General features: G+C 37.8%; 1 protein-coding gene across 7 annotated transcripts in view; it reads left to right on the top strand.

The window, feature by feature from the left end:
- FRYL (FRY like transcription coactivator) overlaps positions 1–17,659 on the top strand; it is a 256,547-nt gene that overhangs the window by 112,337 nt on the left and 126,551 nt on the right. For all 7 annotated transcript variants that reach the window (XM_038556047.1, XM_038556048.1, XM_038556044.1 and 4 more), the window contains 3 exons: positions 1,449–1,648; positions 14,074–14,127; positions 16,600–16,739. In XM_038556047.1, the coding sequence (XP_038411975.1) occupies positions 1,529–1,648; positions 14,074–14,127; positions 16,600–16,739 (314 nt within the window). In that variant the 5' untranslated portion in view covers positions 1,449–1,528. The remainder of the gene's footprint in view (positions 1–1,448; positions 1,649–14,073; positions 14,128–16,599; positions 16,740–17,659) is intronic.

The following is a 17,659-nucleotide window of genomic DNA, read 5'->3' as shown; positions in this document are numbered from 1 at the left end:
GAGAAGTGCAAACTTGCAGGTTTTCAATGAATAGTCTAGGCCACAGGGGATGACATCAGCTGAAGTAGGAGAATGGAAGGGTCTGTATTAAGCAGCTAGCTGAAAGAGCGAGGTGATCAGATAAACCACAGATGGAAAGCCAGGCAGTCAAGAGAACAAAACCTATGAAGATTAAAAGCGTGTAGCAGTCAGCGTGTGCTCTTTTTGTGCCACAGCTGGTGCAGTGTGTTATTTGCCAGGCACTGTGACATCCCTATCTGAATAAATGGGACCCCTGTCCTTTGTATGATTACAACGAAAGTCCTACAAGTCATTGTTCATTCCTTTCCTTTACCTTGATGCCAAATTCACTAACATGTGACAAATGTCAGGTCCTCTCCTCTCCTGTGCCATTCCATCCTCTTAGCCTGAGGAAGGATCATCTCACCTGCACCTGCATAGTGGCTTCCCTGGTTCTCCCTTTGCCCTCTTCCCATCCATTCTCTTTTGGGAGGAGCCTGAGAGATCTTTGAAGAGAAGCCAGATCCTATCCCTTTCCAAGTTAATACTTTCCACTGAATTTTAATTTCATTTAGAATAAGATCTGATTTTCCTACAAGGTTTTAAATCCCTGACTAATGATCTTGACCTTATCTCAAATTACCCATCACTCCTGCCTGCTTCTTCCCTTGAGCTGCAGCCACACTGGTCCTTTAGTTTATCAGACAGGCACACTCAATTTAGTGCTTTCTGTTCCTGGTGCTTTGCCTTGCTGCCTCTTTTTCATCATCTGGATGAGTTCAAATGTAGCTTCTTCAGCCTTTTCATGCTCATGCTTTCCAAAATAGTATCTATCAATGCCAGTCTCTATTTCTTATTCACATTTGTTTTATTTCCTTCATTACATATAACTTTTAGAATTCATATTCATTCATTCATTATGGATTTATTGTATACCCAGTATACGCTAGACATTGTTTTAGGTACTTGGGATTCATTGATGAACAAAATGCACAGAAGAGAATCCCTTTTCTTAGGAAATTCACATTAGTAGGATCAAGAGAAAAACAGTACATAATAAAAAAACACATAGCTAAATTATAGTTGGGCAATTTGTTAGAAAGTAGCAAGTGTAATAGACAAAAATAGAGTATTGAAATACAGATTGGGAGATCGGGATGGGATTTAGGGACAGGATGCATATTAAATAGGGTGGTTATGGGACACCTGGGTGCCTCAGTTGGTTAAGTGTCTGCTTTTGGGCCTGGGTAATGATCCCAGGGTCCTGGGATTGAGTCCCGCATTGAGCTCCCCACCAAGTTTCTCCTTCACCCGCTCCCCTTGCTTGTGCTCTCTGTCAAATAAATAAATAAAAACTTTCAAAATAAATAAGTAGATAGATAGGGTGGTTATGATGGGTCTCATTATTGTGTTGATAATTAGAGTTCTTTTGTTTCTTTTACTTTTAGCTTCAGCACCAGTCAGCAAAGTGAATAAGTACTGTGCTTCCTCTAACTTTCATTCCACTTTGGGAAAAAAGAATATCATCATGTCAAGCATTACAATTGACCCAGATGTCAAGCCTGGTGAATATGTCATCAAGAGCCTCTTTGCAGAATTTGCTGTTCAGGCTGAAAAGAAAATTGAAGTTGTAATGGCTGAACCCTTGGTGAGTAGAGGTGACCTATAAATCTGAAATATTTTCTTAACTTTTGTATTAACCATTATAATACAAAATGTCCAAAGGGAATAGAGTACTTGGGAAAAAAAAGAAAAAAGGAAACCAATCTGAATAAGCTACATACCGTATAATTCCAACTCTACGATATTTTTAAAAAGGCAAATCTATGAAGACAGTAAAATGACCAGTGGTGCCTGGGGCTGGGGGTGGATGAATGAATAGGCCCAAAAAAGAGGATTTGTAGGGCAATAAAAATCCTCTGTGTGATTCTGCAGTGGTGGACACATGTCATCGTGCATTTGCCCGTACCCACCGAATGTACAACCCCAAGAGTGGACCGTAATGTAAATTATAGAACTTGGATGATGAAGAAGTGTCACTGTCGGTTCATCAGTGGTAACTCATGTACCACTCTGGTGGGGAGGCTATGCAAGTATGGCATGGGGTATATGGGAAATCTGTACCTTCTACTTCATTTTGCTGTGAACCTAAAAGTGCTCTCAAAAAAATTAAGTCTTAAAAACTAAGAGAGAGGTTAGTAACATGGTGATCTAGAAAGCTGTAATGACTTTAGAATCCACCTTGGTAAGTTACTGCAGGTCACCAAAGAACAGAAATGGATTTCACCAGGGGGGAATTGTGGAGACAGATAAAACATAAGAGAACATAAAGGAAAATCTAGAATATTCTGCAAGTTGATGATATGGTAGTCACCAAACTTATAATAAAAGCAATAAACTTATTTTTAGACAGATAGTGCATGAGACATACTTACGTGGTGAGAGAAGTTCCATGTGATTAGAGCTTACGGGTGGGAGGAAGGAAGAAAAAGACTGAAAACAAATGCTTGAGTCAGATTCTAAGGGGTTGGAAAGATGTTGTGAGAGATAACACAGTGGTTGGACCCTCGCAGGGAGAAGAGATTAAAGGCGGAGACTAGAGGGGCGCCTGGCAGGCTCAGTGGGTAACGGCATGTGACTCTCAATCTCTGGGTTGTGAGTTTGAGCTCCATGTTGGGGGTAGAGATTACATTTAAAAAAAAGTCTTTAGGGATCCGTGGGTGGCGCAGCGGTTTAGCGCCTGCCTTTGGCCCAGCGCGTGATCCTGGAGACCCAGGATCGAATCCCACGTTGGGCTCCCGGTGCACGGAGCCTGCTTCTTCCTCTGCCTGTGTCTCTGCCTCTCTCTCTCACTGTGTGCCTATCATAAATAAATTAAAAAAAAAAAAAAAGTCTTTAAAGGCAAGAGACTACCATTTTACTATTGTATATAATTCAGGCTGGAATGAAAAGAGTCTTGAATTAGGACATTAACAATGGATGGGCTTGGAGAAGAAAGTAAGGTAGATAAATAATGGAATTAGTAGAACTCAACAAATGGGAGTAGGTGTTTTGAGGGAAAGTGAAGGTTAAACGTTCTTTGCAGTGTTAGAAGAGATGATATTAGATAAAGAACATGAGACTATTAATGGGGTAGGAAAGAAGAATAAGATAATTTTTCTTGTGTGTGTGGTAAACTTGAGATACCGGTAATCTAAACCATGTGGAGTTATGTTATTGGTAGCTGGGAATTTTTTGTCAGGGACCAGAAATGGTGACCAGAAGTAGAGATTTTGGCATCATCTACAAGAGGGTGATAAAGCCGAAAGAGCAAATGATGATCAAGAGAAAGAGAGTCTAGAATAGCATTGTTATTGTCAAATGATATAGAGAGGCAGGGTACGATGAACACTGAGAGAAGTTACTGGACTTGGGAATTAAGCAGCCTGAGAGCAGAATTAGGGTGATACAGCTTTGGGAAATAACTTTGGGAGTTTGGAGGGGCTGCATATCACCGTGTCGGTTAAAAGCAGAACGATCATAATGAAGATGGAAGGTGGAGGATGGAGCAGCTGGGTGAGGGATGGGGGACCCAGGGGCTTACTTGAGTGGCAGCATGAGGAGTTTGGCACAGAAATGGCTTCTGAGCCTGTATGATTACTCACTCTGCTGTACTTCTAGGAAGGAAGGAGTGAAAGGAACAGAAGACAGACTAGGTGATGACCTAAGAAAGGTGGGAAGTTGAAGGAGGTATTGTTCTGTGTTCTGAAGTCCTACTTCACTAAGAAAATTAACATTGCTAAGATTGCGAAGCCCTTTGAGTGGGTACGTGCATGGCTTGCGAGTGAATTTCCTGCTGTCCTTACGTAGAGAAGAAACTACTGTGAAGAAAGCATCTCTGCCAGATGTGCTTGCAGTCTAATAAATAATCATACGTAAGAGATCATTAGCGAAAATGGATGTTTTAAAACTGTGCCACTGACTGTGTTCAATTTAAATCATTCCATAGTTGCTTTCTTTGTAACAAATTAATGATTTTGGTTTTATCAGTGTGTATATATTTACAGCATGTATGTAAAGTTCTGCCTTAGAAATAAGGATTACAAGAACTCGTAGATATGAATTAATGATCATGAAGCTTGATTATAAAATACGCTTGATCTATAAAGTGTTATTTTCTTCATCAGTGGTCTGTGAATTACTTGATGTTGTGCTATGCTAACCTGCTTAACCAGCATATAGTAAGAGAGGGAAACACTTAAAAACAAATACATTAAAAAAAAAAGCGACTAGTTGATAATACTGCGTAAAATTGAAATTTGCTGAGAGTAGAACTTAAATGTTCTCCCAAAAAAGGGTACATATTTACAGTGATGGACGTGTTAACTCAATGTGTATATACATCAAATTATCAACATTGTACTACACTTTATATTATACTTGTGTTTGTCGATTATATATCAATAAAACTGAAAAAAATGTTTATGAAAAATTTCAAGTTTGTATAAAAGTACATATCATAGGGTAATGAATCCTCCAAGACCCTTCCCCTGGCTTCAACAACTTTTTTTTTTTTTTTAAGATTTGATTTTATTTTTAAAGGTTTTATTTCTTTGAGAGAGAGAGAGAGTCAGAGTCAGAGCATGAGTGGGAGCGGGAGGAGCAGAAGGAGAGGGAGAAGCAGACTCCTCACCCCAGGGTGGGACTCGATCCCAGGACTGTGAGATCATGACCTGAGCCAAAGACAGACACTTAACTGACTGAGCCACCCAAGGCGCCCCTAAAGATTTTGGTTTGTAAGTAATCTGTATTCCCAACATAGGGCCCAGACTCCCAGCGCTGAGATCAAAAGTCACACCTTCCACCGACTAAGCCAGCCATGTGCTCCTGCCTTCAGCAACTTTGAACTCACACAGCACTTAAAAAAACAAAAACAAAAACAAAAAACTAACTACCTATTTTATAAAATATTTATTTTATAAAAATAATTTAGTTAATAGCAACACATGGTATCGTCCTGTCAGCTCTCAAATATTATGTATTCTTAAAGGAATTTTATTTTGAAATATAAAGTTCTTGAAGGTAAAGGCATTAAAAGAAAATATGGGTGAAATTATCTAACTTGACTTGAGTTTATAAAATGATGATTTTGTATCTTCTTTCTCTTTCTTCCAATGCCATTGTCATTGTCCTAATTCAGAGGCAGCTTCACTCATATTAGATCATTGCAATAACCAGTAAATAAGTGGTTTATCCCCTTTCTGTTTGCCTTGCTCTCACCCGACTTTGCTTCATGTAAAACAAATATTGGGACACCTGGGTGGCTCAGAGGTTGAGCGTTTGCCTCTGGCTCAGGATGTGATCCTGGTGACTGGGGATCAAGTCCCATGTCGGGCTCCCTGCATGGAGCCTGTTTCTCCCTCTTCCTGTGTCTCTGCTTCTCTCTCTCTCTGTCTCTCTTATAAATGAAATAAAATCTTAAAAAAAAAAAAGTCTTTAAAAAAATAAATATTATTACCTTTTTCCTTTAAAAGTCTTGCTCGCTTTTTGTTGCTGTGGAATGAATTCAAGGTCCTGTGGGTCATTCCAGCCTCTTCATAGTCTTCTCACAGTTTGTGTAATGTCTCATGATTCTCTTATCCTGATGTGTGATATGACACTTAACAAATTCTCTATATATTCTTTTGTCCTGGTGTGTTTGCCCTCATTTTTCTCTTGATCCAAAATACTTCTAAGTCTTCTGTATTTTACGCCTGTACTCATCCTTCCAGACTTCCCACATGTTGCCTCTCACGGAGCAGGCCTCTTCAAGCTGTACAAATCTTTATCATACTAATTTTTCATACTCGTAGATTCTGACATTGTCCTATTAATTGCTTGCATGTTTATCTCCTCTGATGTGAGCTACTTGATGATACCAGGAGCCAGGTCTCCCTTACCTTTCTGTCTATAGCGCTGCCTATGGTGGTAGATGCTTAGTAAAGATTTGTCCTTTAAGTTGACTTTAGCCTTAAAGAGCATCACTGTGGCCTGTGCCCTTTGTCCTTCCATCAAAACATAATACTGTCAGTGCTCTAGCTGGAGTGTTTAATAGTCCTTTCATAACAGCCTGATGCTGACTATGTTTTTTTTATCCTGTAATTCTGTAGCTCTTTTCAGAGACCTCTGCTGTGTAATCTGAGATGATAAGATTTGGTGAGTAGTGGTGAGGATTCCATCAGAAAATTGGTGTTTTTACCCCACCATTGTACTCAGAGAGGAGCAGCACTCCCTGCTTACTCTTCCTGACATACCAATGGTATATGGACTGTAGCAGCCAAGGACAAATGGTACCCAGGGTCCTGGGATCGAGCTCAATTGCTTTGTAGGAGAACAGTTACTTTAGCTGTTCTCTCATTAGACTTGTAGCCTCATGAGGACGGGGATTGTCTTACATTTTGCTCATGGTTGTGTCTCTAGAGCCTAGAACTGTGCCCAGCATACTGTACACTCGGTAAATCATTTAGATAAATGAGTGAATGGCTGTGTGGATGAATAGACGCCTGACTTTTCCCCTTGCCTATTTAGGACTAGTTCTTGTTTGGTGAAATGTGTTGGTTGGGCTTTTCCATTGGCTCTTTACCATCTCCCCTTCTCTCTGCCTTCTTGGTGTTAAGTCTTCTAAAAATTCTTTTACTGTTGTCCTGGTCATGGTTTAAGAGAGAATGGAGGCTATGTGTGTGTCCAACCTACTCTCTTTAATTGCAGATTCCTGAGCTATTTCCACATCAGTGTTATGCTACCAAAATCTTTTCAATAAATGCTCTGCTTTCCCTGGAGGCTACATGTTGCTGTTGGTACTCTACACGTATACTTGTTAAAGAATCAAATTAGAACATAGGATTGTAGCCTTTATTTTATTTATTTATTTTTTAAAGATTTTATTTATTCATGAAAGTCACACAGAAAGAGAGGCAGAGACACAGGCAGAGAGAGAAGCAGGCTCCATGCAGGGAACCTGATGTGGGACTCGGTCCCAGGACTCCAGGATCCCACCCTGAGCTGAAAGCAGATGCTCAACCGCTAAGCCACCCAGGTGTCTCGGATTGTAGCCTTTAAATCATTGCTAGTTTTTTTTTTTTAAAGATTGATTGATTGATTGATTGATTGATTGATTTGAGGTGGGGGAGAGGCATAAGAGAGGGAGAGAGAGAATCCCAAGCAGACTCTCCGCTGAGCACAGAGAGCAATGCAGGGCTCTATCTCATGACCTGGAGATCATGACCTGAGCCGTAATCAAGATTAAGATGCTCAGCCAACTGAGCCACCCAGGCGCCCCTCATTATTAGTTTTTTATATTATTATGAAATAATGATGTTATAAAAAGTGGAAATAGTTCTGCATTTTATATAACAAAAGTAATGACTCTTGCTTCCATTTTGCCTCAAAATAAACACTGTCCACAGTTTTTCAGTTGATTATTTTTCATGTCTGTTACCCAAGTCTGTAGTACCTGCCACCTTTTTTTAAGGCATAAATGGGAGGTTTTATGTGTGGTGTGTGTGTGTGTGTGTGTGTCTTTCTGTACCTAGATATTTTTAGCAATGTAAATTGGAGATTGTTCTATATTACCCTGTATAAATTTGTCTCATTCTTAAGAGTTGAATATTATTTTAATAAAAGAATGTAACATGTTTTTACTAGTTCCTATTGATAGGCCCTTTGGGAGCTACTTTAATTTGGAGCTACTGTGAAAATAAATGCTGTGGTAAATGTTCTTGCACAGGAGTCTTTGCATACATGTATATGTAAATACAGAGAATAATTTCTATTCTATTCAAGCATTTTTAAATCGTGTACCTTTTCAAAATGTCATATTGGAAGATACCACAACTGCTTGAGCAATGATGAGGGCGTCCTCAATCACACTTTAATTAAATTGAGAGGTTAGTACAGAGTTCTTGATTAGTAATCTATATTTAGTGCAGTACACTTCTGTTTTTGTACTTAAGGTAACTTGAGCATCCTTTTGCATTTTATTATGGAAAAAATATTACCACCACTTCCAGGTTTAGGGAAAGCTCAGTGAGGATTCCAGATCTTTAGAAATCTTTGAGGAAGCATGAGTTTGTTGAGAAATAAAATATGTAAAGATAAAACAGTATGTAGGTGTTTTTGAAAAGTTTATTGCTCTTGATTCTGCTTGGCCATTACTCTAATGCATAAACATGCTTTCCAAGTCATAAACCACTTAGATCAGCAGTCCTCAAAATATCACTGAAGACTTTTATTTTATTTTTTAAGATTTTACTTATTCATTCATGAGAGACCAAGAGAGAGAGGCAGAAATACAGGCAGAGGGAGAAGCAGACTCTATGCAGGGAGCCTGATGTGGGACTCGATCCTGGGACTCCAGGATCACACCTTGGACCAAAGGCAGGTGCTCAACTGCTGAGCCACCCAGGTGCCTCTCACTGAAGACTTTTAGACTTACAGTGTAAAAGGGGCTGACATGAGTGAGACACGAAGCTGCTTATTGTCTCCTCCAACTTCTCATTTTTTAGATTTATTTATTCATGATAAACATAGTGAGAGAGGCAGAGACCTAGGCAGAGGGAGAAGCAGGCTCTCTGCAGGGAGCCTGTTGCGGGACTCCATCCCAGGACCCTGGGATAATGCCCTGAGCCAAAGACAGACGCCCAACCACTGAGCCACCCAGGTGCCCCCCAACCTCTCATCTTAAATCTATAGTTCACATTAGGATAATAAAGGTTCTTTATTTAGCTTCCTATTTTTCAAACTTTTAGAAATAGTGTTCTGTGGAACTTGCTACAGGACTTTGTGCTTTACTTAAATTTTAGAGCTAATTGGACATGTATATTGTGTAGAATCATCATTTTGCATTGTAAATGATGTGTATCTTGGTTTTAGAAATACAAAACTTGTTCTGCAAGATAATCACCTAAGTATGCTTAGCCTGTGAGGGCCCAGGTGCCACAGACATGCCAAAAACCTATCCTTGTTAAGAAAATAAAGTGCCACAGGTGCTTTCCTGATCCCACTTAAATTAGTTGGAGACAAGTTTCACTGGACAGTTTTTACGTTTCAGTGGCAAATACGTTTGTGGGTTTGTTTTCGTAGAGATGAGTAATGAATGACAGAAGGAGATGGGACTCTACCGGAAAAAGAAGCTTGAAAATATATGTATTTCTAAATTCTCGTTTCTTTCATAGAAAGGTGATATTCCTTTTTCTTTGATACATATTTAATATTAAAGTTTAATTAAAAAGCATAACAGTTTAGGAAATCATCCTAAAAATCTCAACAAATAGTCATTGTATGAACATAATTCCAGCCATCTCTTATATTCAATAGGTAAGCTAGGTGAGTATATTTGGGGTCTCGAGCAGGGCAAGGCAGTAGGAAGACTAACGAAAGGGATCATGCTGTGTATGCTATTTTAAGTTAAACTAATTATGTTAAATTGTGTTTGCATTAAACAGAACAAAAACTGAAACTAGAATGATTTAATTTCTGAATTCAGGTAATGCCTTCTGTTATAGAGAGAATAGTTCTTAAATCTTTAAAGTTAAGTGTAAAGAAGCAAATATGCTGTCATGCATGCATGGAGGTTTGGTGACAACTAGATTTGAAAATGAGGAAATTAAACCACTTCTTCACAATTCATGATTTTGTTTAGTTACATTGTTCTTTCTCATATTTTAAAACATGTCTGTTCTGTAGCCATAATCTTCATGGTTGTACCATCCATTGTTCTAAGCTTAAGTGGATTTGCTGGATGCCACCAAGCACAGGAAACTCAAGAATAACCCTCAAGTTTAAGAATGAGAGGAAGTAATCTGCATTCTTTGTAGAAAACTCAGAAAATAAAAGTAAGCTGATGGTACAACCACAAAACAACCTCTTATTCTGTTTCTTATTACTAGTGTGTGGTAAATATATTTCTAGAGCTGTAAATGTATCGATGTGTATATACTACCATATATACATTTTATCCTTTTATAAGAGTATTATATCAGTCATTCTCTAATTTGATTAATACATTGAAAATGTTTTCTCAGTCTACAAATTTAGTTCTACCTATCACTTTACTGGCTACACAATACTCTAATGTGTAGCTGTACGATGATTTTCTGACCCAAATTCCCCATTGTTGGGGGATGTTGATGTTGCTTCTTTTTTAAAATTGCTTATTTAATGCCCTTCTATAATGTCTTTTGTGAATGTGGGACTCCCCCCTCCCTGCCCCAGACATATTCTTTCTTTGGATCAAAGAGGAAATAAAATCTGAAGTGATGTTTTTATTAGTTGTTAGGATTCTCCAGAGAACCAATAGTGTATGTGTGTATAAAAAGAGATTTATTAGAAGGAATTGGCTCACATGATCCCCAAGGCTGAGAAGTCCCACGATCAGCAGTGGGCAAGTTGTAGACCCAGGAGAGCTAATGGTGTTAAGTTCCATTATGCAAGCCAGTTCGAGAAGAGCCCATGTTTCAGTTTGACGTGGAAAGAGAGGTAGGGCTAGACTGATGCCCCAGTATAGTCAGGGAGGAGTTCCTTCTTACTCTGGGAAGGGTCAGCCTTTTGGTTCTCCTCAGGCTTTCAACTGATTAGATGAAGCCCACCCACATTAGGGAGTTTCATCTACCTGCTTTACTCAGTCTACCAATTCAAATGTTAATGTCATCCCAAAACATCCTCACCCGGAAAATGTTTGACCAAATATCTGGGTAGCCTGTGATATAAAATTAACCATCACAGTAGCCAGTGCCCATCAAAACTTCTTTCTGACTAGGATTTTCTTTGTTCCCCCACCCCTCAGCCCATTGCAGCATAGTATCACAACCCATTCCTTCACCCCTTTGTTTTCTACTGAGTGGAGACCCCTTTATGGCCCAATGACTGACTGACTCCTCCCTCCCTCCCTCTTCTTTCCTTCCTTCCTCCCTTCCTTCCAAAGAGAGAGAGAGAGCTGGGGGAGCCCAACGTGAGGCTCAGTCTTCTCACCTTCAGATCATGACCTGAGCTGAAATCAAGAGTGGGATGTTTAACTGACTAAGCCACTCAGGTGCCCCTCACCCCCACCCCATGACAACTTTTCTGTATAACTTTAGACAGTGATCTGGGCTGACCTCTTTCTGGGTCATTTCTTCATATAGCAAGGAGTGCACATGCAGGTGAGAGAGGGTGGAGAGAATTTACTATCAGTGATGTTCCCCAGACCCATTGGTTGAAGGGTAAAGGACCTGTACTTTCCATAACAAGTCCTTTGAGCCCTCGTTGGTTCACAATTTTTGCTTGCTCATAGTAGGAACTCAGTATGTGTTTTTTCATCAAACAAATTAACAGAACAAATGGAAAGTTAAAAAATAAAATATTCCACTACTGTTGTGTGCTGAAGGAAGATGCAACACTAAATTGGAAGCTCTTCCTGATGCCATTTAAATTAATAGGAAGCACACACTGAAAGGTCACCTCATGAAAGTATTGTGTTTCACTGTCAATACACTGTTTCTTTCAGTAGTGCTCTTTTCCCTTGGCTTCTGTGATGTGCAAGTTGAAATGGCACAAAAATCTATGTAGTAAAAACTTTCCACTCTCAGCCCCCAACCCTCTCCTCTTCCTAAATAGTTTCTTTTCCCACTTGCAAACACATATTTTTTTTAAAGAGGTATTTTATATGTAGTCAAAAGTGCGTGCTTGTGTGTGTGTGTGTGTGTGTGCTATGCACTCATTATAGCCGATTTTTCCATGTTAATACGTACAGAACTGTACCATTCTTTTAAAAGTCTTTATGGTATTCTATAGATGTATATTAATACAGACAGGGTTTTATTTATTTCTAATTTTGCTTTTGCAAATGAAGCTGTAGCATATATTCTTTTTTTTTTTTTTTTTTTTTATGATAGTCACACAGAGAGAGAGAGAGAGAGAGAGAGAGGCGGAGACACAGGCAGAGGGAGAAGCAGGCTCCATGCACCCGGGAGCCCGACGTGGGATTCGATCCCGGGTCTCCAGGATCGCGCCCTGGGCCAAAGGCAGGCGCTAAACTGCTGCGCCACCCAGGGATCCCTGTAGCATATATTCTTTTATGAACATCATTTTGTAGATTTGTGACTATATAAGACAAATACTTATAAGTGAAATTTTTCCTGGGTCAAAGGATGTATACATTTCAACATTTTGGCAAATATTGCCAAATAGTTTTTTAAGGACATTGTTACCTATTGACTTTTCATTGGCATCATTCGAGAGTTCTGTTTAGTAGGTAACCTCACCGACACATTGTGCTATCAGACTTTTTGAACTTTATAGGGCTGATAGGTAGTATTTCTTTGTGTTTTTAACTTGTCTTTCTCTTGTGGGTGAGGTTAAGTATATGAACAGACATTTATGAGTTCTAAACATTTTCTTTTTGTGAACTGTCCATTGATTCTTTGTATAGTTTTCCTGTTGGATTGTTGGTTTTTGCCCCAGTGATCTGTGGGAACTCTTTGTATATTATGGAAACTATGCCCTTAGTCTAAATTGCATGTCCAAAATAGCCAAACCATGGAAGGAGCTGAAATGTCCTTTGATAGATGAATGATAAAGAAAACTGAGATACACAATGGAACATTACTCAGCCATCAGAAAGAATGAATACTGACCATTTTTATTGACATGGTTGGAACTGGAGGATATTATGCTGAGTGAAATAAGTCAGTCAGAGAAAGACAATCATCATATGGTTTCACTCATACGTGGATTATAAGAAATAGTGAAAGAGATTATAAGGGAAAGGAGGGAAACAGGAAAAATTAGAGAGGGAGACAAACCATGAGAGACTCCTAAATCTGGGAAACAAAGAGTTGCAGAAAGGGAGGTAGTGGGGAGGATGGGGTAATTGGGTAATAGGTATTAATGAGAGCATGTGATATGATGAGCATTGGGTGTTGTACTATATGTTGGCAAATTGAGTTTCAATTTTTAAAAATCTGGGTTTTTTTCCTATTTTGTCATTTGACTTCCTTTTTTCGTGTTATTTTAACTATGCATATACTTTTTCTTTATGTGGTTGAATTTAATATTTTTGTTTTGCTCTTGCATTTGGTGTCATATTTAAAAAGATCTGAGCTTGTTAAAAAAAAAACTACCATCTTTTAGGACTTCTTTTTCTTCTAGTGTTTTAGTGTTTTTATTTCTCATGTTTAAGTCTTTAAAACATTTAGGATTCACTGCGGTAATGAGCCCATTTAATTTATCCTTAAGAAAACCTAATTGTCCCACACAGTTTGTTAAAACTTTGCCTCAGTGTTTGAATTTCTACCCTTACTATTTTCCCATGTGTATTTGTGTGTGTTTTCTTTTCTGCTATAGTGATCTATAGTGTTGTAAGTTCTTATTATTCCTGATCATTTCTCCATATGAACATTCTATTTTAAGAAATGGATCATATTAAATTGATAGAGTTTAGGGAACATTGATATCTCATGTGGTTGAGTGCATAAATGTTAACTGAGTTTTTCAAAACTCACTTCTAGGGCCTCTTCTTATATCTTTTTAGTTAATTGACTTTGTTTTATGAACTTGATTACTTTCTGTACACCGAATGACTTCCAAATGTATATCTGCAGGCTAATCCGTCCCATGTTCTTCAAGCCCCTATTAGTCAACATCTTCTCTTTTGTGGCTTACAGGGACTTCAAATTCAACATGACCAAAATACATCCTTCCACCCAAACTTTGTCTTCCCATTGTGTTCCCACTTTCAAAGGATGGTACCACTATCCATCCATCCATGCACAAACTGGAAACCTAGGAATCATCCACCAACATTTGTTTTCGGTCCCCTGTGGGCACCTCCTGCCTTGACCCCCAATCATGTGATTACTCTTTGGGAGGTTATCATGGAGAGAGAGCTGTGGCTCTGGAGCCACACTGCTGGGGCTTGAATCCTAGTTGTGTGACCCTGGGGAAGAGGGAGTCTTACCCATGTTTAAAACAAACCTAATTACAGATGAAAACAAAAACAATTAATGAATCTACTTATCATATATAAGATTTCTAATATTTTGTATATGTGCCTTTTTTTTTTTTTTTTTTAAACCACAGGAGAAGCCATTGTCTAGATCTCTTCAAAGAGGTGAAGATCTTCAGTTTGACCAGGTAATGCCAATTTTGGAGGGATATTTTTTCCTGAAAAGAAAATGTTTATCCTAAATCTGGTCCAAATACATCCAATATTAAGAAATTATTTTGTTTGTGATTCTTTTTGTCATTACACATTAGATTCTGTCTGAAATTGGTTGTTTTTTAACAGAGTAAATTGAAGGAGCTATTAACTGTGAGCTTTATAGTTCATGGAATGATCTGTGAACTTGATTGGTTTCTCTTCATTTAGCATCTTAAAACTTTTTTTCATTGGTAATCTATGTGCCCTTTGAAATTTTCTTAAAATGTTTCCAATTACATGCCTCAATCTTTCCTTGTGTACCAATCATATAAATTTAACAGAATAATAATTTACCTTTTTTTTTTTAAGTGAGAGAAGAGGGTGGGTGAGGGGCAGAGGGAGAGGAAGAGAGATTTTTTTTTTAAAGATTTATTTATTTATTCATGAGAGACACAGACAGAGAAGCAGAGACATTGGCAGAGGGAGAAGCAGGCCCCATGCAGGGAGCCTGAAATGGGACTCAATCCCAGGACCCCAGGATCATGCCCTGAGCTGAAGGCAGATGCTCAACCACTGAGCCACCCAGGTACCCCGAAGAGAATCTTAAGCAGGCTCCATGCCCAATGTGGAGCCTGACATGGAACTTGGTCTCACAACCCTGAGATCGTGACCTGAGCTGAAATCAAGAGTCAGATGCTTAATCGACTGAGCCACCCAGGCGCCCCATAATATTTTACCTTTTAACATTTTGTTTTTTCTTGTGGGGGCTATCAGAACCTTAAAATAGAATATTAATATCTAAAATTGAGTGTGATATTCCTATAGCGTTAATTCTTTCCTCTTGCTGAGATTAAATGTTTGATCAAGTTTATTTTTATCATAATTCATTTCATTCAAGAATTATTTAAAAAAAAAAGAATTTTTTTATTATGTATTGATGGTTTGCAAAAACCAATAACCCAGATTAGCTCTCTATTGGTATCTAGTTTTCCTGTACTGCTTTTCTCATAATTATGTATAGGAAACAAATTAATGTTCATATTAGTCTAATTGACTAGATAAAGGTGACTGGCTAGAATTACCTGGTAGAGACTTAACAAAATATTGTGTTTTTGGATTCTAGCCCAATTCTGAATCAGAATTACTAAGAGCAGTGCTCTGGCATCTGTTTTTTACAATAACTCCCGAGGTGATTCTGACGCATACACTTACTGAGTAGCCACTGGCCTAAGAAGAAACCATAGATAGAAAGGCTAGTTCTCTGTTAGCAATATTAAGATACTTTATATAAGGCTCTTCAAATCTCAGTGTTACTGTAAAAGATATTATTACTAATTATTAATCTTTACTTGTTAATATATTGTTTTAAAGATATTCAAGTCTTTTTTTTTTTTAAGAAAGATATTCAGGTCTTAAATCCACTAATGATGAATAAATGTATAATCAGAATTTGAAATTCTATTAAACAGTGATTTTAAGGAATATTTCCATTTTTTATGTAAACGATTAATAAAACTTTAAATGGTCATGCCCCATAGTTCAATTTTTTTTCCAGAGTAAAGAGCCAAATGTGGTAGAAACTGTTTTAGTATATATCTACAACAGAAGATGGTATATTATTTTTTTCTTCTTTAGATATTAAAAGGATTTCCTTTGAGTGATACTGTTCATTGTTAATATAAGTTTGAAAAATTGGTTAAATAAAATTAGAATCTTGTTTTTACTTTAATTTCCTATATTAAAAACTATTTACCTGTCAAATTATGGTAATTATAAATAAAAGCATGATTAAAGGAAGGCAGAGATAATGAAAAAGGGAAAAAGCTTATGCAATCAAATAAACTGTTTTATTCTTTTCTGTTTCCCTGGATGAAGTACATTTTGAAGTTTACATGAAGAATGTAAAATATGAGGAAAATTAAATGTTTAATTCCTGGAAGTATCAAATTATCTTCATCAACTGACGCTTTCTATAATCCAGGACCCGAACAAGACCTTGAGTATTCCTGCAACCCATCACTTTTTAGTTAAGAAAAACAAAGTGAAGCATGTTTGACTGTATACTTTAAGATATTAATTTTATGAGCAGTGAGTTGCATCAGATACAGAAATTCCTTTGGAGAGTTTTGTTTTTGGGGGGTTTTATTTTGGTTTGGTTTTTTTTTTTTTTTTTTTTTTCTCGAGATCCTCCAGATGAAGAGTGAGTGATCTTAGAGACTGCTTGCTAATGATAGCTGGTGGGCCTCTTACTGCCACTATAGGAACACTGATTTCCTTCATGAAATGAGTCTGATATTCACCTAGAATTCAGATAGTTTGAGTAATGCCTTAAATTGAATAGCAGTTGCTCATCCTGCCATGTTTATCCTAGAAATAGTAATCATTTCCAAATGATGGCTAGTAGAATTAGGAGTGTGATACTTCGACCATGTATTTTATCTTCTGGTAATATCTTGTGTTTTCAGTTGATAAGCTCTATGAGCTCAGTAGCAGAGCACTGTCTCCCTTCCTTACTTCGCACCTTGTTTGACTGGTACAGACGCCAGAATGGAACTGAAGATGAATCCTACGAGTACAGGCCTCGATCTAGCACAAAGTCTAAGGGGTAAGTAGCTCATTGTCCACTCTTCTACCCAGAATGGAAACACTTTCATTGAAGGAGGTGATACTGTTCTCAACCGAAGACAGTTATTGTTTGGTTTCTAAGCAAAAATATTGATTACTTTTGTTATGAAACTGATGATAAAGGGAAAGCATAGTCCATACTTACCTGTAAATCAAGGGAGGGTACCAGTTAAGGTAGATGGAACTCCACGGTATTCATCAAGCGCATAGTCATCATGCAAAAATGAATTTCAGGAGTGCCGTGTCGGTAGTTCAGTGAGGACCTTTAATAATTCTAGAAGTTAAGAAAAATATTTAAAGAAGGTTCCATTCATATGGTTTGTGAAGAGAAACAATTGGTATACAGGAGGACTGCCAAACCCTATATTGTTACCATGAGACAGACTATCCTTGGTGCTCAAATCCCAGAACTTGTCTTCCCCTCCTTTAAATTTTCCAGGAAGGTATTGGCTTTGCATAAAACCTCTATCTGTGTTTGGGAGATGGTCCATAGTTTGGAATTGGACTTTCATTGATGCCACTTTGTGATATTTCAATTTAGATAAATGAAGAAAGTTACCCAGCACTGTATTTTCATCAGAAATGTTATTACTTTTGTTTTGGTTCTTAATTAAAAAAATACTAATCAAATATGGAGCAATGTTAGATTTTCTAAATAAAATCTAAAACATTTTTCTTAACCGATTCCTTTAGAATGGGTTTAATTTCTGTCAGAATAGTGACATGTTTATAAAGACTGTATAAAATATACAACAAGAGAAAGAAATGAGAGTGTACATATATTGGATAATTTAAAAACAACTTGTATTAACAGTTGCTATAGGACACCATACAGTTGAGGAACTCCGTAAGTAACCGAACTGTTAACCAAAAGCTATTTTAAAATTCATGGTCTTTTTT

This window comes from Canis lupus, chromosome 13 (assembly GCF_011100685.1).
Source record: "Canis lupus familiaris isolate Mischka breed German Shepherd chromosome 13, alternate assembly UU_Cfam_GSD_1.0, whole genome shotgun sequence".
NCBI lineage: Eukaryota > Metazoa > Chordata > Mammalia > Carnivora > Canidae > Canis > Canis lupus.
Note: the sequence above shows the minus strand (reverse complement) of the source record. Positions and strands in the feature narration are given on the sequence as shown.